General features: G+C 45.9%; 1 protein-coding gene across 1 annotated transcript in view; it reads left to right on the forward strand.

Moving 5' to 3' along the window:
* Nup75 (nuclear pore complex protein Nup75) overlaps positions 1–21307 on the forward strand; it is a 77988-nt gene that overhangs the window by 30550 nt on the left and 26131 nt on the right. Inside the window, exons 13-18 of the mRNA XM_075685649.1 lie at positions 2471–2574; positions 8778–8861; positions 14520–14585; positions 15706–15756; positions 18776–18873; positions 21212–21297. Coding sequence (XP_075541764.1) covers positions 2471–2574; positions 8778–8861; positions 14520–14585; positions 15706–15756; positions 18776–18873; positions 21212–21297 — 489 coding nt within the window. The remainder of the gene's footprint in view (positions 1–2470; positions 2575–8777; positions 8862–14519; positions 14586–15705; positions 15757–18775; positions 18874–21211; positions 21298–21307) is intronic.

Consider the following 21307-nt stretch of genomic DNA (forward strand, 5'->3'; position numbering starts at 1 on the left):
TGCCATAATACGCAGCTGTGTGATCAGTTGGATCATGCAAGATTGGTTTATTGGCTTGCCGCCTGCAGGGCCAGCCAAGCAATTGCCCAAAATGTGCATAAATATCCAGGATGTCCCGGCCGGCACCCATGCATTTGTGTGGGCCCAAACGTTTGTCTTGATCCTAAAATTGGCCTTCGTCAGATTTTTTGAACTTGACCAGTCCACACGCTAGCATCTGACTCCTGTGGAGACCCCAACAGTGAAATCTTTGGTGGCAGCGTCTGTCTCGACAGAGCTTGGAGACAAGTGAATCCGTTGAAAAAGCTTATTTTTGGCCTGCCCTACGGAGATTTTCAAGCTATAAGTGCATCTCGCAATGTCTGATTACAGTATTTACCCACTTCTAATGTATGCCTGTTTTCTTTTTTTGAGAAAATTGGGCCGAAAATTGCCTGCGTGGTCACGAAACCAACACTGCCTTTGTGGCATGCATATGCTTCACCGCATAATACACATGTATTAAGGCGAAGCTGACATTAAGAAACGAGTTACTGCGGTTCAACACACATCAGACCCTTGCCCATTCTTCTTGCAAAAAAATCGGCTGTGTGTTCTATTTCTACTTTGTTTAGGAGCTTTAATGCTACTTCTACATTAGTTTTCTACTTTGGACACCTAGAAAGTGGGCACGTTTTTGATTAGAGGGTGTGTTAGAATCAGGCAGATAACTGCAGCTACATAAATTGGTGTATTTGGGCGTTTTTTCCTGCACCTTGTTCAGTTGGATCCACCGGATATTTCGATCAATTTTGTGAGTCCTGTCAAGATAGAATTAATGGAAGTCGACTGTATAGCAGTAGGATGCTCATAGAAATAACGCATGGCCAATCAAAATTTAGATTTACTTCGTCATATCACTTAATATAATTTGTTATTCTGGGTGCGCGAGGTATTTGAGAAACAATGTTGGCTTCAGGCACAGAAGAATATCTCCAGCAAAAGTGGACATATTTTCACCAGACTTTGGGAAATATTTCTCTTACTGTTTATTTGCACAATTACTCAATGAATCTGCCATCTGCAGCTATAACCGATTCGATTTGCCTCTGGAAACGGCTGTATGCGCAGATCAGGTGGTCCTTAGATATGTTGGCCATTGAGTCAGCAATGGCGGCCTTCAGCTAGTCTTTTGTGTTATGTGGCTGTTCGTTGGCCTCTCTCTCAGTGACGCCCCAGACGTAGTAATCTAGCAGATTTATATCTGGAGAACTAGGAGGCCACAAGTTCGGAGTGATGTGGTTGTAGAAGTTGTCAGACCCACTCCTGGGTGATACAGGTGGTGTGGGTGGGAGCCGAATCTTGCTGAAAGACATAAGGTCTTCCTTTCGAGGCAGTCTCTATCCAGGGCTTTACAACGGTGGCAAACACCTCCACGTATGCTGCACCATTAAGGTGGAGTCCTTCTGCAAAAAAGTGTGGTGTCATGACGTCACCCTTGTTGCTGATGACTGCTAACACCATCACGGACAACATAAATTTTTGTGCATCACGGTAGGCACCTCGTCAGCGCTTGCACAAAGCCACCTGTCGTTACGGTGGTAAACATTTTGGCCTTGGTCAAAGTTATTTTCATCTGAAAAAAACAAAACAAAAACAAAAAACAAACAGAGCACTCCAGGCTCCTCAGGTCTCTTCAGCTTGCTTAGCAAGGGCTTGGACTGGAGTTTTATCGGACATGAATTGCCCCCTCCTCATGACATCAGAATGGTACCTCAGATCCTTCTGCACAGCGAGCCTGACAGTCGATTCTGCGACTTGAAGCTACTTTGCAATGGCCCGCATTGATTTCCCTGGGTCGTCAATCATGATGACTTGCAGTCACCAGAGAAAATCAGGGGTTCTGACGATGCCTGACCACTGACTGTGTGCTTTTTCCTTTTCGCCACAGGTGCTATGTCACCACCAGAGCACATCAGTTCTGTTCGCGCCTTGTAAACAAAAGACTTCGCCAAGTTCAGAAAGCTGTCAATTTCCAATTCGCTGTGGTGTATGGCCACAGGCCGATGAGGAGACCGCGTAGTGTTTAATTTCCTGCGTCAACCTGTACGCTTCCATCTTTGAACAAACTGCGCAGTATGAGTGATGAGGGGTCAACCAACAAGAAGCCGCACGCCTATATAGATATGACGAGCCTGCTGGTCTCAGTGGCGATAAGGAATAGTGTACTCAAATACCTTGTGCACCCGGTATTCATATTTATTATACGAGTGTCAGGCTTTTACAGTGTATAGATAGTTGATGTTTGTGATAATTCACGCAAGACTGAGCAAGCACAAGTGTCCTGCTTAGTTAAGTGATGGGGAAAGGCCCACACCTGCTGATAGTATATGAGAATTGGTTCTTTACCTCAACATGCCAGTGCCACTGTGTTTTGCTCAGGTAGTTATACATTGCAGCATTTATGCTCTGGCTATTTCTAACCCGACAGAATTGCCTTACCACGTTTGGAGGGTTGGAATCAACGGGAGGCATGGACAGCATTCTCCTGGCTGCATTCAGATTTGACTTGCCGCAAGTTATTCGAGAAGCCAGGTATGCTAATTACCGTTCCGTTGTTGGAAATTGACTGTTCTGTTTGTAAGCGTGCATCAGTTGCTTGCTCTTTGTCAGCTCCACTGAATGTTAGACAGCGCTGCCCCTTAACTGAAAAGGTTGTTTTACTTCTGTAATGCTTCTTCAGTTCCTATGCTGTAATTTGTGTACTATACATTGATGCTACCAAAAAACTGTGTCAAGAGGTAAACCCTGCTGTGCCCTGCTACATGTCAGCAAAATACGAGAAATATGTGCCCACCAAATGCCAAGAAGGTTGCTTGAGCTTTCAAAAATGAAACTAAGTCCTTCAGTGCCATTTCTAAACGCATCATAGAAAGCAACATGGCTTGAAGCAGCAGCTGCGTTAGCTTTGCGGTGGACTGATCCAAGCCGCTCCAATTAAGCCTGGATCGTAACATTGTTTCTTCCCTGGCTGTTGTCTGTTTTCAACACCTTTCACCCCGCTGGGTGTGGGTTGCATAGCTGATGGGCAGCATCACTTTTCAGGAGGCTGTGAGTGCTGACGCTGATGCAGAGCCAGACCCTGTGCTCCTGCCCTGTATGGTTAGTGTAAATCAGTGATCAAAGTTTTGGATGCCATACGGTGTCTAGCTAGATTTTTTGAACATAATGCAGATATATATGCAGAACATAATGCAGACATGGAAGCTGTGAACAAAGTTGCCACCATTCAATTTGTCGACTATCCTTCACTTTCATTGGCAAGGTGATGTCATGGCTTTAAGAATGCCGTACTGCCGCTACTAAGATTTTAGTCGACATTGCACCAAACAAGAACTCTCTGCTAACTCATGAAGCAGTGCTGGTTAGGCCTAGCTGCATTGTGCTGCCATGACAAAAATTCACTGTCGGCTGACATCGTAACGGGCTGCAGGCCATCACAGCAAGGTGGCTGTTAAATGTTTGGACAAGTGCTGTTCGGCTTGGCTATTGGGCGTGAGACCATGGGCTAATCTGGCAGCTGGAAGTTAAGATTAGGTCCATGGGTGACATGCCGGCAACTACTGCTAATGCCATCACAAATATTCATTTTTTTCGCTTGCAGGATGGAACGGGGAAAGCTCGTGTGCAGATAGAAAACTCCAAACTGAATTCACGCATCACAGTCTAATGTGACAGTGTTGCACATTCAAAGGTTGTGAACGTATGCGTGCACTTTGTGACGGCACAGTACGCAGATCAAGCTGTGTGACGAGTGAAAGCAAAACACCCTCACGCTGTTGGCCACCACACTACTGTATTTCAAGTACTGTGTACAGTGAACTCTCACTTGAGTGAACTTCAAGAGACTCAAGGAAATAGTTGACTTAACTGAAAGTTCACTAAACTGAATATTCATTAGAATATGGAACAGCATAGGGCATAGCAGACATCGAGTCAAAAGTTTGAAATGCAATTTATGGAATTGTTTGCATCAATATATACAAAGTGCATAACAGTTACGTTGCTGCCTATCACATTTTGAAAAAAAGATATGTAATTTTTATTTGCTCTGTTGCTCTTAAAGCGCAAAAAGTAACAAAGTTGTCCAGAGAGTCTGCATTTTTGTGCACTTTCTCTGGCACAGCCTTTTGCTGAGACACGGAAGCCTCGAAACTTTCAAAGGCATCGTAAGCCTCGAGCAGAATTACAGGATTTTAATCTGCCTCTGCCGTTGCATCTTCCTCATCGCACCCTTCTTCTGGATGACGAACACTGTAAACAATTTCCAGATCTGATAGTTCAGCACAAGTAACCAGCTCACTGTTGCACCACACATAGCCTCTGCTGGAGGGGCGATTTTGGTGCAGTGAGCTTTGGCTACGCCAAGCGCTGCAGTGCGCAAAACTTTGTTTAACTGATTTCAAAAATGAGCCAAGGCCCACTGATAAAGTTTGCTCAACTGAAATATTCACTATTCAAAAATTCGTTTATAATTGAACGATTTTTGCATTTAATGCATACGAAAACTGCCAGAAATTTTCTAAAAGTATGTTGTTCTCAAATATTCGTTAAGCCGACGTTCGTGGAACGGAGAGTTTACTGTAGATGGTATATCAGTGAAGTCCACCATAGGGCAAAATGAAGTAAAATACTGGTGGTGTTGTAAAAAGCAACACAATTAATTTGTCTGCTAAATTTCGTGTTTTGGGACTGTCCCATTATTTGGAAGTTTTTGCAAGAAATCTGAAAAAATGGTGGATGACTGTTTTCATCATAGAGTTTGATACTTGGTATGCAAATGTCACATTCAGAGGCAAAATTCTCGACACAAAGACGATTCCACCATGAGACGTGGATAATTATGAACGAAACTACTCTTGAAGAATCAAGCAAAATAAGGTTGTCTTCAAATTGGTTATGCAAGTTTTTAATGTAAACATCTATTCCATAAATTGTGGGGGAAGAAATTATTTGCTGGCTTTACTTGTGCACAAAAAATGTGTCTGCCAAAGCACATGAAGCACCTATGCTGCAACTATTTGTGCTGATAGCATTAGCTTTATCAAAATTACTGATACCTTAACTTTAGGGGATTCATATCATCTGCAGGTAATGGTGTGCCGACAACAATGCAGAAATAAAAAACAAATCGCCGATTCGATTTAAGGAGGTGAAGGAGAGTGTGCCTATTACATCAGGCTATACTGTATTATCAATATACCTTTTTTTTTTTTACCGAGTGCTCCACCTTAAAGGGCCCCTTACCAAATCTGGCCATTTCGAGCTGACAAGCGCCGGGCATACGATGCATGCTAACGATCGTGTCTGCTAAGTATTACGTCGCTGAAATTTCAAAGAGCTGAAATATCAAACCAAACACCGTTCGCCCTTCTCCTTGCGCATACCGTGCTCCAAGCATGAGGGATGACTTATACGTGTTAGTGTGCCTACATACATGCGTCTTTGCTGTGACATCGCTCTTAGTGACCCGTGACTTCGAAAACTATTCAAGGCAACATCTGTTATTTGTGTAATCTGTTACATCAATAGACGAATTAAGGTTTAGGGAAACAAAAAAACACACAGAAAGAACGTTTGCATGTATTTGTTTTACTTCGCTTCGCAGCAAAAGAGATGTACTTCCGTTTCGTCTGCTTGTTCTCGTGTTGTGCAGTCGCTCGTGCTGACATTGAAACTGTGCCATTTTCTACCATGCTCCAGTGTACAATCATGCTCTGTGATCCGCTTGTGTCTGTCTCAATGTTCGTGTAGCATAGACTTATACGGCTAGTCAGGTGTTTTTGTGCAAAGCGCACTCAATCATGTGCTGCGCAAAACGAGACAATTGCAACAGCTTGTGCACGACGCCGTCAGCGGAAGTGCGCTGCGCTGCAAAAAGGCGAGGAGAAAAAAAAATGAAGCCAGGGCCTGTGACGTATGCGTCACGTGATCCTCAAGGTCCGGTATGGAAGAACGCAGGGAAGGAACTTCACTTGCGGAGGCTAGATGGGGCAACTGGAGAGAGTCTCTCTCCTGGCAGGGGTGCTCCGGAAATCATGGGTTTGCGGCACTGAAATATTTCTTTCTCGGCTATTAATGAACAAATTTGGAAAATTATTGCGGCTGAACATTCCTTAGAGGGCACATAACAACTTCCAGCATATAGTGCTGCCATTCTACCGAACCTTCATTCACCCGGCTTCCTACATTTCCACACGCATCGACCATGGACATAAGATAAAACCTATATTTTCTCGTGCAAGAAAACATCAGTATTCGGCCCTTGTTTTGTCTATCATAAAGTGCAATTCTCTGCCTGCTAGCATTCTGGCCCACACACAGCAATCAACTTTCCGATCTTCTTTACTTGCTTTCCTTGAAACCGATCATCAATTTTAGTCATATTAACATTTGATGCTGTATAAGCAGTATGTAGTGCTTTTGGCATGTACATGCTTTGTATATTTATTCTGTGGTCTCCGCTCCATTTTTTTATGACTAACTGCTTTTCCTTCATCCCAACATGTTGCTTCGTTAAGAAAGGCGACTCTTGTTCATGATTACTGTATAAAATAAATAAATAAATAAATAAATAAAAATGAATAAATAACCAAAATTAGCTATGGGGCCTGGTGAGAGGCCCTTTAAAGAATACATTTATAACAGTTATATCATGCTGAAGGTTCTAAACACACCTCCAAAGTATGTGTGTAGCTCGTCTAAGTGCTTCCGTGCTTTTCTAAGCCACTGAAGGGCTTTTTGAGTGCATCTTAGTGCACCAACGCTTCATCACAGTTCATAGTGAAGACTGCAGTGAAGGGACGGGGTAATATATAGTTAACTGCTTTCATAAACCTGCTCCGAAAGTCCATTCTACTGCTCCAAAATGTATTTTTGGCTGCCTGAAAAGCTGCTCCGAATTGTCATGGGCTAGTAGCATCACTGACTATAGACCTTTGCACTGAGGCTTCCATGGACGCCACCATATTTGGATTACCGGCGCCGCCTAGCGTCTGCTTGGCGGCAATGCCATACTGGACTGTCGTCACTCAGCCTCAGCTGGCTCAGCGCTGTTGTTGCTATCAATACACAGATCTAAAAACATTGGTTGCTATCTACATCTGTGTTTCTCCGCATCTTCGGCTTTCACAGAGTCGTCTTGCCACTTTCGGGCTATTCTCACCAACGCCGAGAGGCATCGGCTACGCATCGAGACGGAAACTTTCCTACTGGCAGCGGCCGTACGACTGTGCGCGACTGCCGGGTGGCGCCGGCAAGCGTCAGCTCAGCGCTACAGCTGCTTTCACCCATGATTCTCTGTGTCTTAAGTCTCCTCAGCATCGCTTTGGACCTTTAGTGCAAGTATCACCAGTGTTGAGAGGTGTTGCTTTACGCATTAAGGTGAATACTTTCCTGTTTTGAGCGCCCGTGGCTGAAGCATCGGCTCTGGAATCTCAGATGTCCACTTCCCTTACGATTTACAGCGCTAATCCAGCGATGCTTCAGTACCGCATCGGCAGGAAACCGATACAACAAGTACATGTTGCATCCGCAGTCCTCTTGCAGAACATTGTGCGTGCTGCACTGCACTTTTCTTGCTGCATTGCACTTCTTCTGGTTGTTCGAACAACCGTACACAGCACAGTGCTGCCCGGACATTCGCATGGCCTGTGCGGATAAGCTTAAAATCGCGAAAATGTCGTGCGGTCAATGCAAGAACTGCGCACGTGACAGTCCAGCAAGAGAGGGCAACTATGAGACGCTAGCTAGTCTCGCTACTGGGAGCCTGATATCCGTTTCCAACTCTATGATTCGAGGCTTCCGGTGCAAAGGCCTATTGTCCATGTGCTTTAGTGCTGTAGCACTTATGCATATATGTGCAGTCACAGAAACTCTGCCACGTGCTTCTTGCACACAAAAGAATGACACTTTGCAAGCATGAAGGTCAGGAATTGCTTAAAGCGTTCTGTAATTTGATACTAATGTTGATTTTGAAATGAGGGGCATGCCGTCATAGACAGCAGTGCGACGGCATGACACAGAGAAAAATTTGCCTACATTGCGTAGCAATAAGGTCAGGTATGATGGCGCTGCTCATTTGGAAAATAAACAAATGCTGTGTCTGTTTCTTCCGGCTGTGCTCACTTATAGAAGTGGCAGAGGTCGCAGGAATAGAGAAAACCAGTGCATTGTGACATCATGATGTGTGCACCTCTCGGCAAAATGTGCTTTGTCAGCCCTGTTCTGGTGTCGGCGCATCACTGGTCTCTCCAAGTGGTAGGATGTGTTGAAAGGCTTTGGGTTCATACCTTGCCTTAGCTTCAGTACGAGGTACACCATTGTATTCTTGCTCTTCATGGTGTGTAAGATATTGATGAGTTGTAAAATGGTGTGCCTAAGAGGGAAAAATAAAGTAAAAATAAGTTTTGTGCACGAACTGAACAAATTAATACTAATTAAGGTAAGTTTTAATTGTTTAAATGCTGTTAAATTGCACTGGCTTGTGTTGAGGCTAGTGTGTGGCTCTCTCTCTCTCTTCTTTAACAAAATGTTCTGATAATAGTATTTGCTTAGGCAGGATTAGGTTAGGTGAAATAGATGCTTTATATTTGAGAGTACTGAAGGCATTGTCGCTGCTGCTGCAATTTCTTCAATTACAGCTATAACTGGATGCTGTAGTTGTCAGTAGCATGCTTGCCTGGTAAGTTAGTTCTGATGCTATGGGTAACAGACTTGTGTTAAACCATGACCTGCAGCTTATTCCTGGACAACTGGTGGTTCTCGGCACACCTGTCAGACCTGCTCTTTCATGCTGGACAGATGGAGGCTAGCCATGCAGAGTAAGTATACTCTCTCACTATAGTCTAGGACTTATAAAAAAAGTATACTATAGGAAGAGCAGGGACATTACTATACTTTCTGGTGTGTAACTTGTGTTTGAAACGGTCACTTCATCTCTCATCGTACGATGCTGGGTAACCATTTATCATCACCTAGGAGACAACTGTGCAAGGAAGACTAAACGTCGGGGGGACAACTCGGAGTCGACTGTTCCCACAAGTACGACCTCTCCCTTCTGAATGCCAAATCTAACTGAAAACAGAAATAATGACTTAAAAGCCTTGACTGTCTTGACATTTCTCTTGGGATAGCAAGCCACCACTGCAGTTCTTGTATGCATTCATTGTTATCTAAGCTTTCTAAACTAAACATGCTGGAATTAGTGGGATATGTTTCATTAAATATGTATTCTTGAGGAAATGTTTGATAAAATGAATGTGATATAGTGAGCGTAATACGTATTTACTTTCCTCAGTCATCCTTAACTCATAAGTTCCTCTTAGCGGGGCAATGCTGGTTGCAATGCACTGCCTGTCGTTCCTTTCCTTTTTTTTTTCTTTCCGTAGTGGGCTTAAGGTAACCTCTTGAGGCCAGCATGTGACAAAGGCACTCGAGATTGACATAGTAGCGGTGACACAGCAGGCAGGGTGAATTAACAGCTGCCAGTTGGCCATTTTCCTAAAGATCTGGAAGGTGGTGCATGCATGCGCCCAATGGCTGCTTCTCTGGGCCATCATGACCCAGACAGAGTCATCGGTGACATTGCATAGTGCAGAAAAGAGAAGCAGGCGTCTTGAAAGTTGCTCGAGAGAGCGGGATAACTTTTGTGCGAGGTTGTAGGTTTCTTACTGCACTTAGTAGAATAGTGTTTGGCTCACATGTTCATGGCAGTATTGTTATTATTTACAGGTCAGGATTTTTTATTTTTTTTGCTATGTTTGAAAAGGGGTTTAGCACCTCTTTCAACCAACCTAACTTCTGCTGCATCCATAAAGAAGGTTAGGAACAAGTAAGGTATATCTTGTGACAGAAGCAGTTGCAGAGAGAGAGTAAAACATCTTTATTAATAATATTTGAATGGCGAGAGCAGTGTGGGAGGAACCCTCAGTCCAGGGTCCCTAAGATGATTCCGGCGATGTTTCGAGCCCGTTGTATCACAGCTCGGAGGACCTCGGGAGGTCCGTCGTGGAGGGCATCGTCCCACAGCTCTTTGTTGCGTAGGGGGTAAAGGAGAGTTGGCAAGGGAGGAAAGAGGTTTGCAGTGCACTCAATCGTGACGTGGAAGATTGTGGGCGAGCTGCTACAGCCAGGGCAACGATCTGCATAACAGTGTGAGTAGAATTTATTGAGAGAGACAAGATTTGGAAAAGTTGCGGTTTGTAACTGGCGTAATGCCACTGCTTCCTCCCGCGAGAAGGACGGCGGTGGTGCGGCGTGGGTGTGACGAATGCGTGTATAATGATGGAGTATGTATTTGTAACGGAGCAAGAGATGCCCCCACTCTGAACTAGTCGCCTCACCACGCCGAGTCGCCCGGAGGGAAATTTCTTGGCCAACCGCATGTGCACGTTCGTTACCCAGCAGCGAGGTATGACCAGGGGTCTAGAGTAAGTGGATGCAGGGAGGTGTGGTTGGTGTATCTTGCGGGATCTGTTTGAGAATTTGGTGCGCCGCTCTCGGGATGCCATGTCCTGATAGGAACGCCCGGCATACCTGTTGCAAGTCCGTCAATATATACACTTCCTCAGGAACACGGATGGTGTATCGAATTGCAAGAGCAACACCGAGAATTTCTCCATAAGCGGCATTTGTTCCGCACATTGCAGCACAGTCTCTCAGGGATTCGTTGCCATCCAAAACTACCGAGGTATAGCCCTCTTGAGTGCGTGATGTGTCAGTGTATAAAGTATGTGTTTCCGGGATGTTTGCAAGCATGCGGCCAATGTGTCGTACACGGGCTTTGCGCCGCCGTTTGTCATGCTCGGGGTGCATATTATGTGGCAATGGATGAATACTTAGTGCTTGGCGTATCGCTGACGACAAGATCGTTGGATGGGTTTCAGACTCAAGGGGTGGGACAGAGTATCCTAGCCGTGTGAGAAGATGGCGGCCAGTAGGAGTGAGTAGGAGGCGCTGGCGATGGCTGACCCATTGTGCCTCTAGCAGCTCGCCTAGTGTGTTATGTGTCCCTAAGTTAAGGAGACGGTGTGTGGAAGTGTAGTTCGGGAGGCTATGGGCTAGCTTCGTCGCTTTGCGAATCATGGCGTCTATGCGAAGTTGTTGCGCTTGGGTCAACCGCTGAAATGGGAGATGGTATGTAAGGCGGCTGATCACGCATGCCTCCACCAAGCGCAGCAGTCCTCTTCTCGAAGGCCCGAGCGCCTGTTGGAGACCCTCCGGATCATGGCCAGAATTTGCTCAATCTGTCTGGATAGAAGGGAAACAGTGTAGTTTGACCTGCCATCCGCTTGGATGTGTAGGCCGAGGATACGAGCACGATTAACCTGTGGTATCGTTGTGCCATCCACGTGCACAGTGATAGGGGGAGTAGAGGAACGGCTCCGGGGGCGAATGATTATGAGCTCCGACTTTTCTGGAGCATATCTTAAGCCGCCTTTTCTCGCGTACTCGGCAACTGTATCGACTGCTTGCTGCAGTCGGTCCTGGATGGCTCCGTCGGAACCCCGTGTCGACCAGATAGTAATGTCGTCCGCATAAATAATGTGGGTGACATCAGGGATCTGGTCGAGTAGCCGGGGGAGCCCTGCGAGTGCGATATTGAATAGAGTAAGGGAAAGAACTGAGCCCTGGGGTGTCCCACGTCCTACAAGGTGAATCGTACCGGATCGATGCGGTCCCATTCCTACGGTGGCTGTGCTATCTCGAAGAAATGCGTGGATATAGTTGTACATACGAATTCCACAGTGTGAATGTGCAACATTGCGAAGGATGAGGTCATCTTCAACATTATCGAATGCCCCTTTTATGTCTAAGGCGATGAGTGCTCTCGTTTGGGCGGATGATGGAGGTCCTATGACTTCCTCCCGCAATTGTAAAAGCACATCTTTGGCAGACAGATGAGCCCGATATCCGAATTGAGAGTTAGAAAAGAATGATTTTTCTTCAAGTAAGGGCTGCAGACGCTGCAAGAGTACATGCTCCATGAGCTTACCAATGCAGGATGTTAAGGAGATGGGTTGTAAGTTTTCAACCTTAACAGGCTTGTCCGGTTTGGGGATCAGTGTGATGTCGGCATGTCGCCATGCTTGGGGAAGCATGCCCTTGCGCCAGCAATCATTGAAGATATGGGTGAGGTGGTTAATATCCGCGTCACTGAGGTTACGAAGGGTGGCGAATCGGATGTGGTAGGCTCCCGGTGCTGAGTTGCGGCGTAGGTCTTGTAGGACCACCCCCACCTCGTCAGATGTGATGTCTGCATCGAGCAATTCGTTCGCCTACATAAGGATAGTCAGGCTACTGCGGCGGTGGGCCTGTGGGTATGAAATGCTTCTCTAGCTTTCTGAGGAGTGTTGAGACATCGTCCCTGTACTCGTGCATTAGGATGTGCAACTGTTGAAATGTTTTTCCCTTTGTTGTGGTGGGATCTGTGAATGAACGAAGAATCGACCACGCTTTTGCTGTGCTCAATGTGCCTGAGAAGCGATCACAAAATCCTCTCCAGTTATTCCTTGTAAGGATCTCTGCATACTCCTGAGATTCCCGTGTAATTTGATCTATACATTTCCTAAGTTTGCGGTTGAGGCGTTCTCATTTCCATTGTCGTGTCAACCCTCTACGGGCGTTCCAAAGATGAAGTAAATGCAGGTCTATGTCTGGTGTCTCGGTTGTAGTGCGCGGTGTGCTCGTGGTGGCCTCTAGATCTTGTGCGAGAGAGTCAAGCCAGCGTTCGAACCCTTGGCGCTCAGGTGGGTCCTGGCGACGTTCCCTGAATTTCGCCCAATCCGTTATACGCACATTTCACTCGGGCCTGCGCACACCCCGTAATGACAAGCTGGTTGCTACAATGTAGTGGTCACTACCAAGGTGCTCCTCTAAAGGCCCGTGCGCAACGACTGAGCCAGTATTACGCACGAAGGTAAGGTCAGGGCAGGTGTCACGAGATACGCTGTTGCCCATCCGAGTGGGGTGCTCTGGGTCGGTAAGCAGTGTGTATCTCATGTTACAGATGGCATTCCAGAAGTAAGTCCCTTTAGCCTGCGATTTAACGTAGCCCCATGCAGTATGCGGAGCGTTAAAGTCACCGGCCACCACACAAACCCGTCCAAACCTACCAAATTCTGTTAGTAGGTGCTGAAAAAAGTGCGTTCCCGAACGGGGGGAACTGTATGCATTGAGTATAAACAGACTCTCGCTGCGTTTACCTTGTGCAATTATTTCCAATATTTGGTGAGGAATGTCAATGTTAGTGGTATGCATGCGACATGTAACATGTTTCGAAACTAAGGCTCCCACAAGAGGAGAGACACCCGAGAGCGCGCTGTAGCCGGATAAAGAAGGAGTGCAATTGACTTCCTGTAAGAGGATGAAATCGGGAGGGTTTGTGGATGTGGCGATATACTGCTGTAGGGAACCTTGTTTTCGGCGGAATCCCCTACAATTCCACTGCCACACCACTAGTTGCTCCGCATTACGCGGCGCCATCATCATCGTGAGAGGAAGCAGGCGGTCGTGCATAGGGATGCGGGCGCCGGGTGCCCACATTTGAAGGTTGCGGCCGAGAGCCTTGGTCGGAAAGCGTGCTTTCGTTGTTACCTCTAAGCTCAGGAACTTGCATGCGTGCGAAAGTGCACTCTATACATGATTTCACTTGCTCCGTAATCCCTATTTGAAGGGCCTCCATTTGGCGTTCTATCCTGTCCAGAGCCGCCGGCATACTAGTGCTCATGTCTGCCACCAGCGCGTCGCTTTGTTTTTGCAGGCGCTCACAGCGCGCCTCCATGTCACGACGTAGGCGGGCTATTTCTATTAGAGGATCGGGATTTGGTAACGAATTGGTAATAGGGGAAGGAGTAGGGAGAGATTTACGGGGCGGAGCGAGCTGTGGGGCACCCTCCGCCCGACCTACCTCCCGAGGCACCTCCATTGCTGTTTTCTTCTCCGGGGTCCGCTGCACCCCTGAAGGGACCAGGGTCACCTTGGCTGGGGTGCTGGCCTGCAGGGCCTTCTTGTAGGGTTGTTGGGAAGATGGGGAAGGAGGGCGCTTCTCTGGGAGGCGCACCGATGCCTCGCGGGATCGGGACCGAGACTTGGAGCGGGTCCGGAACTTGCGACGGGATCTCGAACGGGTCTCTGACTGGACTTTCCTGGTCTCCTCCGTTGGGGCACGCGACGTTCAGGTCTCCTCCGTATTTGTGGTAGTGGTCGGGTCGCTGGAGGGTTGGAGTTCACGCTGCTCTTTCTCGAGAGCTTTCCGCACCCAAGCTTTGTTCAGTGTCTGCCTAGCACGCCGTGGGCAGTTTGGATCCGCTGTAGGGTGGGTCCGGTCACAGGAAAAAAAAAAGAAAGTGGATGACTTTCTTGCTAGGGCATGATGCTACAAAAATGTTTGTCAAGGCATTACTATTAGTGGCGATTTCTTAGTGAAAGTGCTTAGAGTTTCTCAGTGTCTTACGTCTGGTCTCTTACTTTACCTACAGGTACGCCAGTGAATTGAGGGAGCACCTTATCCTGGAGTATGCCGCGTCCCTCATGACACATCACAGGTGCGTGTAAAATGCCAAGTTTCAGACGGTGTAGATATTGATGAGCCTCATTGCAGAATTTCATGTTTGAAATATGAGTGGATGTTTTACAACAATCTGGCAAAAAGAAGGCATCTCTCATACTGAAACTCAAGACAATGCCGCTATTAATCCTCACCAAAAATTACGTAAACCTGGAACGTTGAGAAACAGCATACTGCCTGGGCACAACCTCCAAGTTTGGGTAATGCCCACGCCATGCTGAAAATTTCGGAGAACACATTCTGGGATTTCAGGTCTTCCAAGTGCCTGCATTGTCTGGTTTGGTGCTAATTAGAGGCTGTTAATAAGAAAATTAAGCAAATACCAGCTGTGCAACTTTGTCAAGATTACTTCAATTGTACTGTATACTGCTCACTTAAAATTAATTACGCCAAAGTTAAGTTTTGCTGCAGTTGGCCTTTAGAGGGACTTTAAAGAAAAACACTAAACCAATTTGGGCTGATAAAGCATTCCGTAAAAACTAAATTTGATTAATATTGTGGTAACAGGTTGATATTAGAAGAGAAAATGAAGGTGAAAGTTCAAGTTTTTTGTTTTGCACTGAAACACCAGAGCTGGTACATCAGTGTGACTCCACGAATTTCGAAGTATTTTCTCCTTTTGGGCCATCGTGGCTCAATAAAAGTAGTAGAAACTTTACAAGTTCAGTCTTTGACTCCTTTGGAATGGAAAAAGGGTCATCTTTAACGGTAAAAAAATAACTAGGCCCAAGCAGAGGCTGTCAGTATCCATGACCACACTGCAAGCTTGTGTGGAAAAGGGACTTCAAGGCAGTGTCGCCACCGTGTTTCATTTTTACCTCTTTCCTGGCATACCAAGCCTCTTCTCGTGGTAAGAGTGGCTGCTTTGATATTGTGGAATAGCGATGTGCTACCTAAGCTCGAATTATTTTTATCTTTCGTGGGCCTTTAAGAAACTGTTGTTGCTGCAATGTCTCAACAGTGGTGGGCTGATGTTTCAGCTTTGTGGAATAGACCATGATATATATATTTCATGACAGAAAGTGTACTGGTTTGCTTTTGGTCCCTGCGGTTTTCTCTGTTTGAAAGTCTAAGTGTTGCATTGTTTTATGTTGCAGCCTCTGGCAGGTTGGTGTTGGCTACCTGGATCATTGCCCGCGACGTGGAAGGTCAGTCCTGGGCTTTAGTAAGGGCAAAAATTATGATTAAGACCAGCTGACTCATGGAACATCCCTGTTGCATATGCTGACTAGGCACATATAATATAGTACTATATATCTATCTTATATAATGCTATCTTATATAGTACTATGTTATATACAACCTTTGTCAGAAAAGTTCCAGTGCAAAGGTACTAAAAAATAGAAAATTGCACTTTCCAAGTAATGATCCTAGCTCCTATCAAAGTAGTCCCCTTGGCTTTCTGTGCACAATTGCCAACGTTTCTGGAGGTCTTGGAAGCACGCAGGGAAATCTGTAACTGCGATGCTTGTAAGCTCATTTGTCTCAGCCCGTTGGATGTTTGCATTGTCTTGATGAAGCTTTCCTTTCAGTTGCCTTTTCACTCGCGGAAACAAGAAAAAAATCACATGGTGGGAGGTCGGCCGAATATGGCGGATGTGCAATGGCAATAGCAGAATGTCTGGCAAGCTACTTATTAACAGATAAAGCAGAAGGAAGTCTTGCATTATCATGCAGTAAGATGCAGTCCTGAGGATGTCACAAATCAGAGCGACGATGTTGGATTGCTTCTCGCAAACGTTTCAAGACTTCAATATAAAAAGATTGGTTCACTGTTTGACCTGGAGGAGTATACTCATGGTGAACCAATTCTTTACTATCAAAGAATGCGATCAACATATCCTTTGTTCTCGAAGGTTGTCATTTGACTTTTTTCGAGGCTGGTGATCCATGACTCTGCCATTCAGCACTTTCAGACTTCGTGTGAGGATCACACTGGTAGCGCCAGCTTTCATCCCCTGCAATGATCTTTGATGCAAATTTCGGATCACATCTGGCGCTATCCAATAGCTCAGCGCAAATTCGTCATCCGTCCTCTTTCTGTTTGTCCATTAATGAGTGAGGGACGATCTTTGCATTAAGTTTCCGTTTCCCTAAATCTTTTCATAAAATCTTATGACACATGTCACGATTCAAATTCAGTTCTTCTGATATCATGCGCACAGTTGCACGACGGTTTTCTTGCAATAACTGCCTTACGTGCTCCACATTTGCATCGATATGTGCCGTAGACAGGCGACCAGCTCTCGGATCGTCCTGCACTGAATCTGTGCCTTCACAAAACCTTTTGTGTCACTCGAAAACACGACTTCTTTAAAATGCCTTGCCTGCATATGCCTGCTTAATTGTGTTACACGTTTCACTAGGGGTTTTCCCGAGCTTAATGCAGAGCTTAAAGTTCACTCTTTGCTTACAATCAGCATCCATTGTGTCATCTTAACTAATGCGACAACAACCCGAACAATGTGTTGCTAAGCACAGCCCTGCCACCCAGTGAGCTTGCGTGGAAAGATGGCCAAGGTTGTGTCAAGTAAGAACACACACCAGGTGATATAAAAACATTTCTTCCTTTTTAGTATTGCATACTCAGAAATTTAAAAAAATTGTCCTGGAACTTTTCTGACACAGGTTGTAGTACTACAGTGAAACCTCGTTAAACTGTAGCTGGCCGGAGCTCAGAAAAGGTATGTACTAAACGGTAGTACTGTTTAACCTAAATAGCATGAGATCTACCACTTACCTCTCAAAAACGAAACTCAAAGAGAGTGCAATGAAAGGGGGAAAAACATGCAGTATTTATTCACTTCGCGCGACAAAAGTGTTATTTTCATTTGGTGCCGCGGTGGCTTAGCAGCGATGACAGCAGGCTCAAACTTAGTGAAGCTGCGAGGCAGATTTTCAGCCAGCCCCCTCTTCTCGGCAAACACTCGCATGGCAGATTCCTCGTTGCGTTACGTATTCTCCGTGCACGCAAGCAGTAGCGATGCGAAAGTCGCGGGTTGCCTTTTTCATTGCGGGGTGCTGTTTTTGTCGCGACAATTGCATTCATGGGGCTGACATAACGCGCAGCTTCTGCCACTGTCAGGCCTGAATTGCCCGTGCTGTCGCTTTCCGTGTCGTCCTCATCACTGTCGCTAGTCGACACTTTGGCAACAACAGAGGCAACGATGGTGAAAAGTCAAACTTCGTAGCCGACATCTCTTCACGGTCGCAGCAGCGTGGCCGAGCAACTTCTTCGCATTCCAAATGCCACACACCGTAGTCAACAGCAGATCCCTGTCGCGTGCCAGTACCAACTTCTTCGTCTCACATTCTGTAGCATGAACAACGTCTAATTTTTCTTCTATGCTGAGCATCCGGCCTCTTTTTTTATCAGAGCTTCAGCATGACACGAGTCCTCGCTTGCACGTCGCCGAAATGATGTTGATGTTTATGTGGCTTCACGCGCAAATGCACAGGGCGCTTGGAGGCTGTTGTTTCAATCTCTGATGCTTGTTGTTCTGCCGGCCGCCCGATGAAGACGACGCACCGCCATGTTTGCACTAGGAAAAGTGGAAACACTACGTGTTAACCGATACGTACATAATAAGCTGGTACGGTTTATTTTCAATGGCCGCTGAGTCGGGGATTTGACTTTACTACTTTTAAAACGAAACTACTGTTTAAGCGGGTGCGGGTTAACGAGGTTTTACTGCATATAAATAAGTGCATCTCTCTGCAGGTTGGAGGAAGAGGGAGTGAGCGCGTATAATATGCACAAATTACCACACACAGCACTGCTCAAATCTTTATGCTACAAGTACACTCACACAATAGCACATGTAATAACCAGCATATAACAAAAATAGGAAAACAATTTTTTGGGATCTGTCGCTATTGCTTTCAATGCTGTACTTTGGTGAGACCTGCACCTTGACTTGAATGACAGCTTCACAACAGTGTGAAGTGCAATGCCTTGAAGGCACATTGCAAGGCAAAATTACCTGTACATAACCTTGTGGGATATGAAGGGCCACTTCAGGGTTTTTATTTGAAGCGTAATGCATAAAATTCTGTTGTCTTATTGCATTTACTGGCCCTTATTCCTGTTCTCCCAGGTGTCGCAGAATCTTGGTATTGGTAGGCTTAAATAAACATGGACATCTCAATATGTCGTGTTGCACGCAGGGAGTACTTGGAAGCCTTTATCGAGCACATCCCACTGAAAACCCAGGCTCAAGCACTGAAGGTGGTCGAAATACTGGAGCGCAGGGAAATGCCAGCAGGTGAGGGCTGTTTGGAGAACTTTTTTGGAAATCTGGAAAAAAGAAAGGGGAAAGTCAGAAGCGTCTCTGCTGCTTGTCTTCTCTTTGGTTCTAAGAAGCACATGGGGGGGAGTGTGGTGTCTTTGGACATAGTTCTTGAAAAGCTTTTAAGTCTCAGGAATACCTTACACCGTGGATGCGACGGGCGATGATTATATCCATAAGTGTGCTGCCGAACCGAGCCTGAGCAGTGGTGATAAATAGATGGGGATCAGATATGTCATGGTGCATGCATGAACGAATAAATGCAGTATGAAAGCAATGTTATTAGTTGTTTGGTACAAAGGAAACTTGTGGATTATGCATGGCAAAAAAAAAAATAGACCAATGTAAGCTCACTCCTGTGTAAGGGCCCCATCTCGTCAAGATTGTGAAAAAAGAAAGTGCGGCCTTACACAGGTATATGCGGTGCATTCGTTTCATGGAGTCTTCAGGACCGTTTAGCTTTAGTTTAGTTTCAGCTTTGTCTGAACTCGCACTAAAATAACTGGAATGGCGTTTCTTACGGTCATACTTTTCTGTCATCCCTTAGTTGGTTAGTGTTTGTGGAACTTGTCTAAATTTATAATCCATGCACGCAAAAAGAAGGGGGGGGGGGAAATTCGCCGACGGTTGGGGTACTCCCTAAGCGTAATTTGAGCGCAGCGCTATACGTCTTCATTCCACGATATATTGGCCGGTGCGGACAGTCTGTCTTGTGCCACAAGTTGCAAACAGAGCGAAGTGTGGCACGACTGCCTCACTAATCTGGAGACCACAAGAGGCAGTGCATGGGTGATGCTTGGGTACAATTCACAGCAGCCGCCCGAGACAGACCTCCCAGATGACGCGTTCTACTCTGGCACCATCTCGTAGCCATCGTCGCTGCACTATGCTTTTCTTCTCACGCTTTTGCCATACCCTCCTTCTACACTTTCTGCCTCATGATTCGGCTGCACCCTCCTCATCCGCTTTCCCCTCGCAAATTTCATCCCTCGCTCCGCTTTCACTCTTCACTCTTTCATCGTTCGCTTGGTTACGCTGACGCAGATGCGGGTGCATAAGATCTGCACTCTAAAGTACAAACTTTCTCAAAGGCTACCTAGGCATGCACCCTAGAATGATGTACAGCACTGTCTTTTGTGTGCGAACATTGCATTTGTGAATATCTGGATTTGTATATAGGTGCTATCAGCCTCAACTCGTCTGCTTCCTCTAGCATTCAAGCTGCCGCTAGCAGTGCTCTGCCCATCATGCCTATGTCAACTAGCTTCGTCATTTTTCTTTATTTTCCTTTTCTTAGTGCATTTACGATAACCTTTTACTTCGGCTTATCTTCAGCAGCACCAACTGCAATGTTCAGTAAAAATTCCTCAGGGGTCTGCACAAACTGGTTGCTGCCATTTTGTAGCTACCGTAATGGCTTGATTTTAATGCACCCTTGATTGTAACACACATCCTGTTGGTCCGAACTGAAATGAGAAAGTGCGTTGCCCTCGATTCCTCACTCACTGGTTTATGGCTGTAAGAGTGTGAGAAGTAGCAGTTCGCTCTCACTTGGGCAAAGATAATTTATTGCATCCGATCTGCAGTACACTGGGTATGACTCATTGTCGTCATCACAGGCCTCCTCTTTGCTATCAGCAGCCCTGAGCATCGCATCTTCGATGCCATCTATGGCATCTGAGAATGTTGCATTTCCTAATTAAATGCAGTGCAGACCATGGCAGCATGACGAAATTAGAGTGGGCTCAAAGATATAACTGCAGAGACATGTGGATTGGAGTAGATTAGATTGGATTACAGAAATTTCTAATGCCAATGACGATAGCTTTTTCACTATTATAGTTTAGTTTTATACTGGAATCTGACATGCATAATTTTTTAAATACATTTCCTAGAATAAAAGGGCACATTATAATTGTGTAAATATGGTATATTCTAACATCTGCTTTGAGTGACATGCCTTTCTATTCACTGTAACATGAACTGTTTGAAAGTGTGTGTGCGTGTGTGCATGCATGCTTAGTTTCAGCAATTCTCTTCCAGTCAAGGACATCTGCCTTGCAGGAAGGGCAGCATGAATCAACAGCCTCCACTTGGCCATTTCCTTTAGGATCTGGAAGGTAGTGCATGCGTGCACCCAATGGCTGCTTCTGTGGGCCGTCATGCTCCATGTAATTTCATTGGTGACATTGCATAGGGCACAAAGGAAAATCGGGCACCTTAAAAGTCACTGCAGAGAGCAATGTAACTTTTGTGCAGAATTGTAGGTTTCCTGCTGCGCTCAGTGTGTGTAGCTTCGGCAATTCTTTTCCAGTCAAGGACATCTGCCAGACACTGGCGGTTCGTATGGCAAAGAAGGGCCAGCTGGGCATTGCACTGACCTGGGCCATGCGTTGCAAGGTGAGTTGTG

Source organism: Dermacentor variabilis, chromosome 3 (assembly GCF_050947875.1).
Source record: "Dermacentor variabilis isolate Ectoservices chromosome 3, ASM5094787v1, whole genome shotgun sequence".
Taxonomy (NCBI): domain Eukaryota; kingdom Metazoa; phylum Arthropoda; class Arachnida; order Ixodida; family Ixodidae; genus Dermacentor; species Dermacentor variabilis.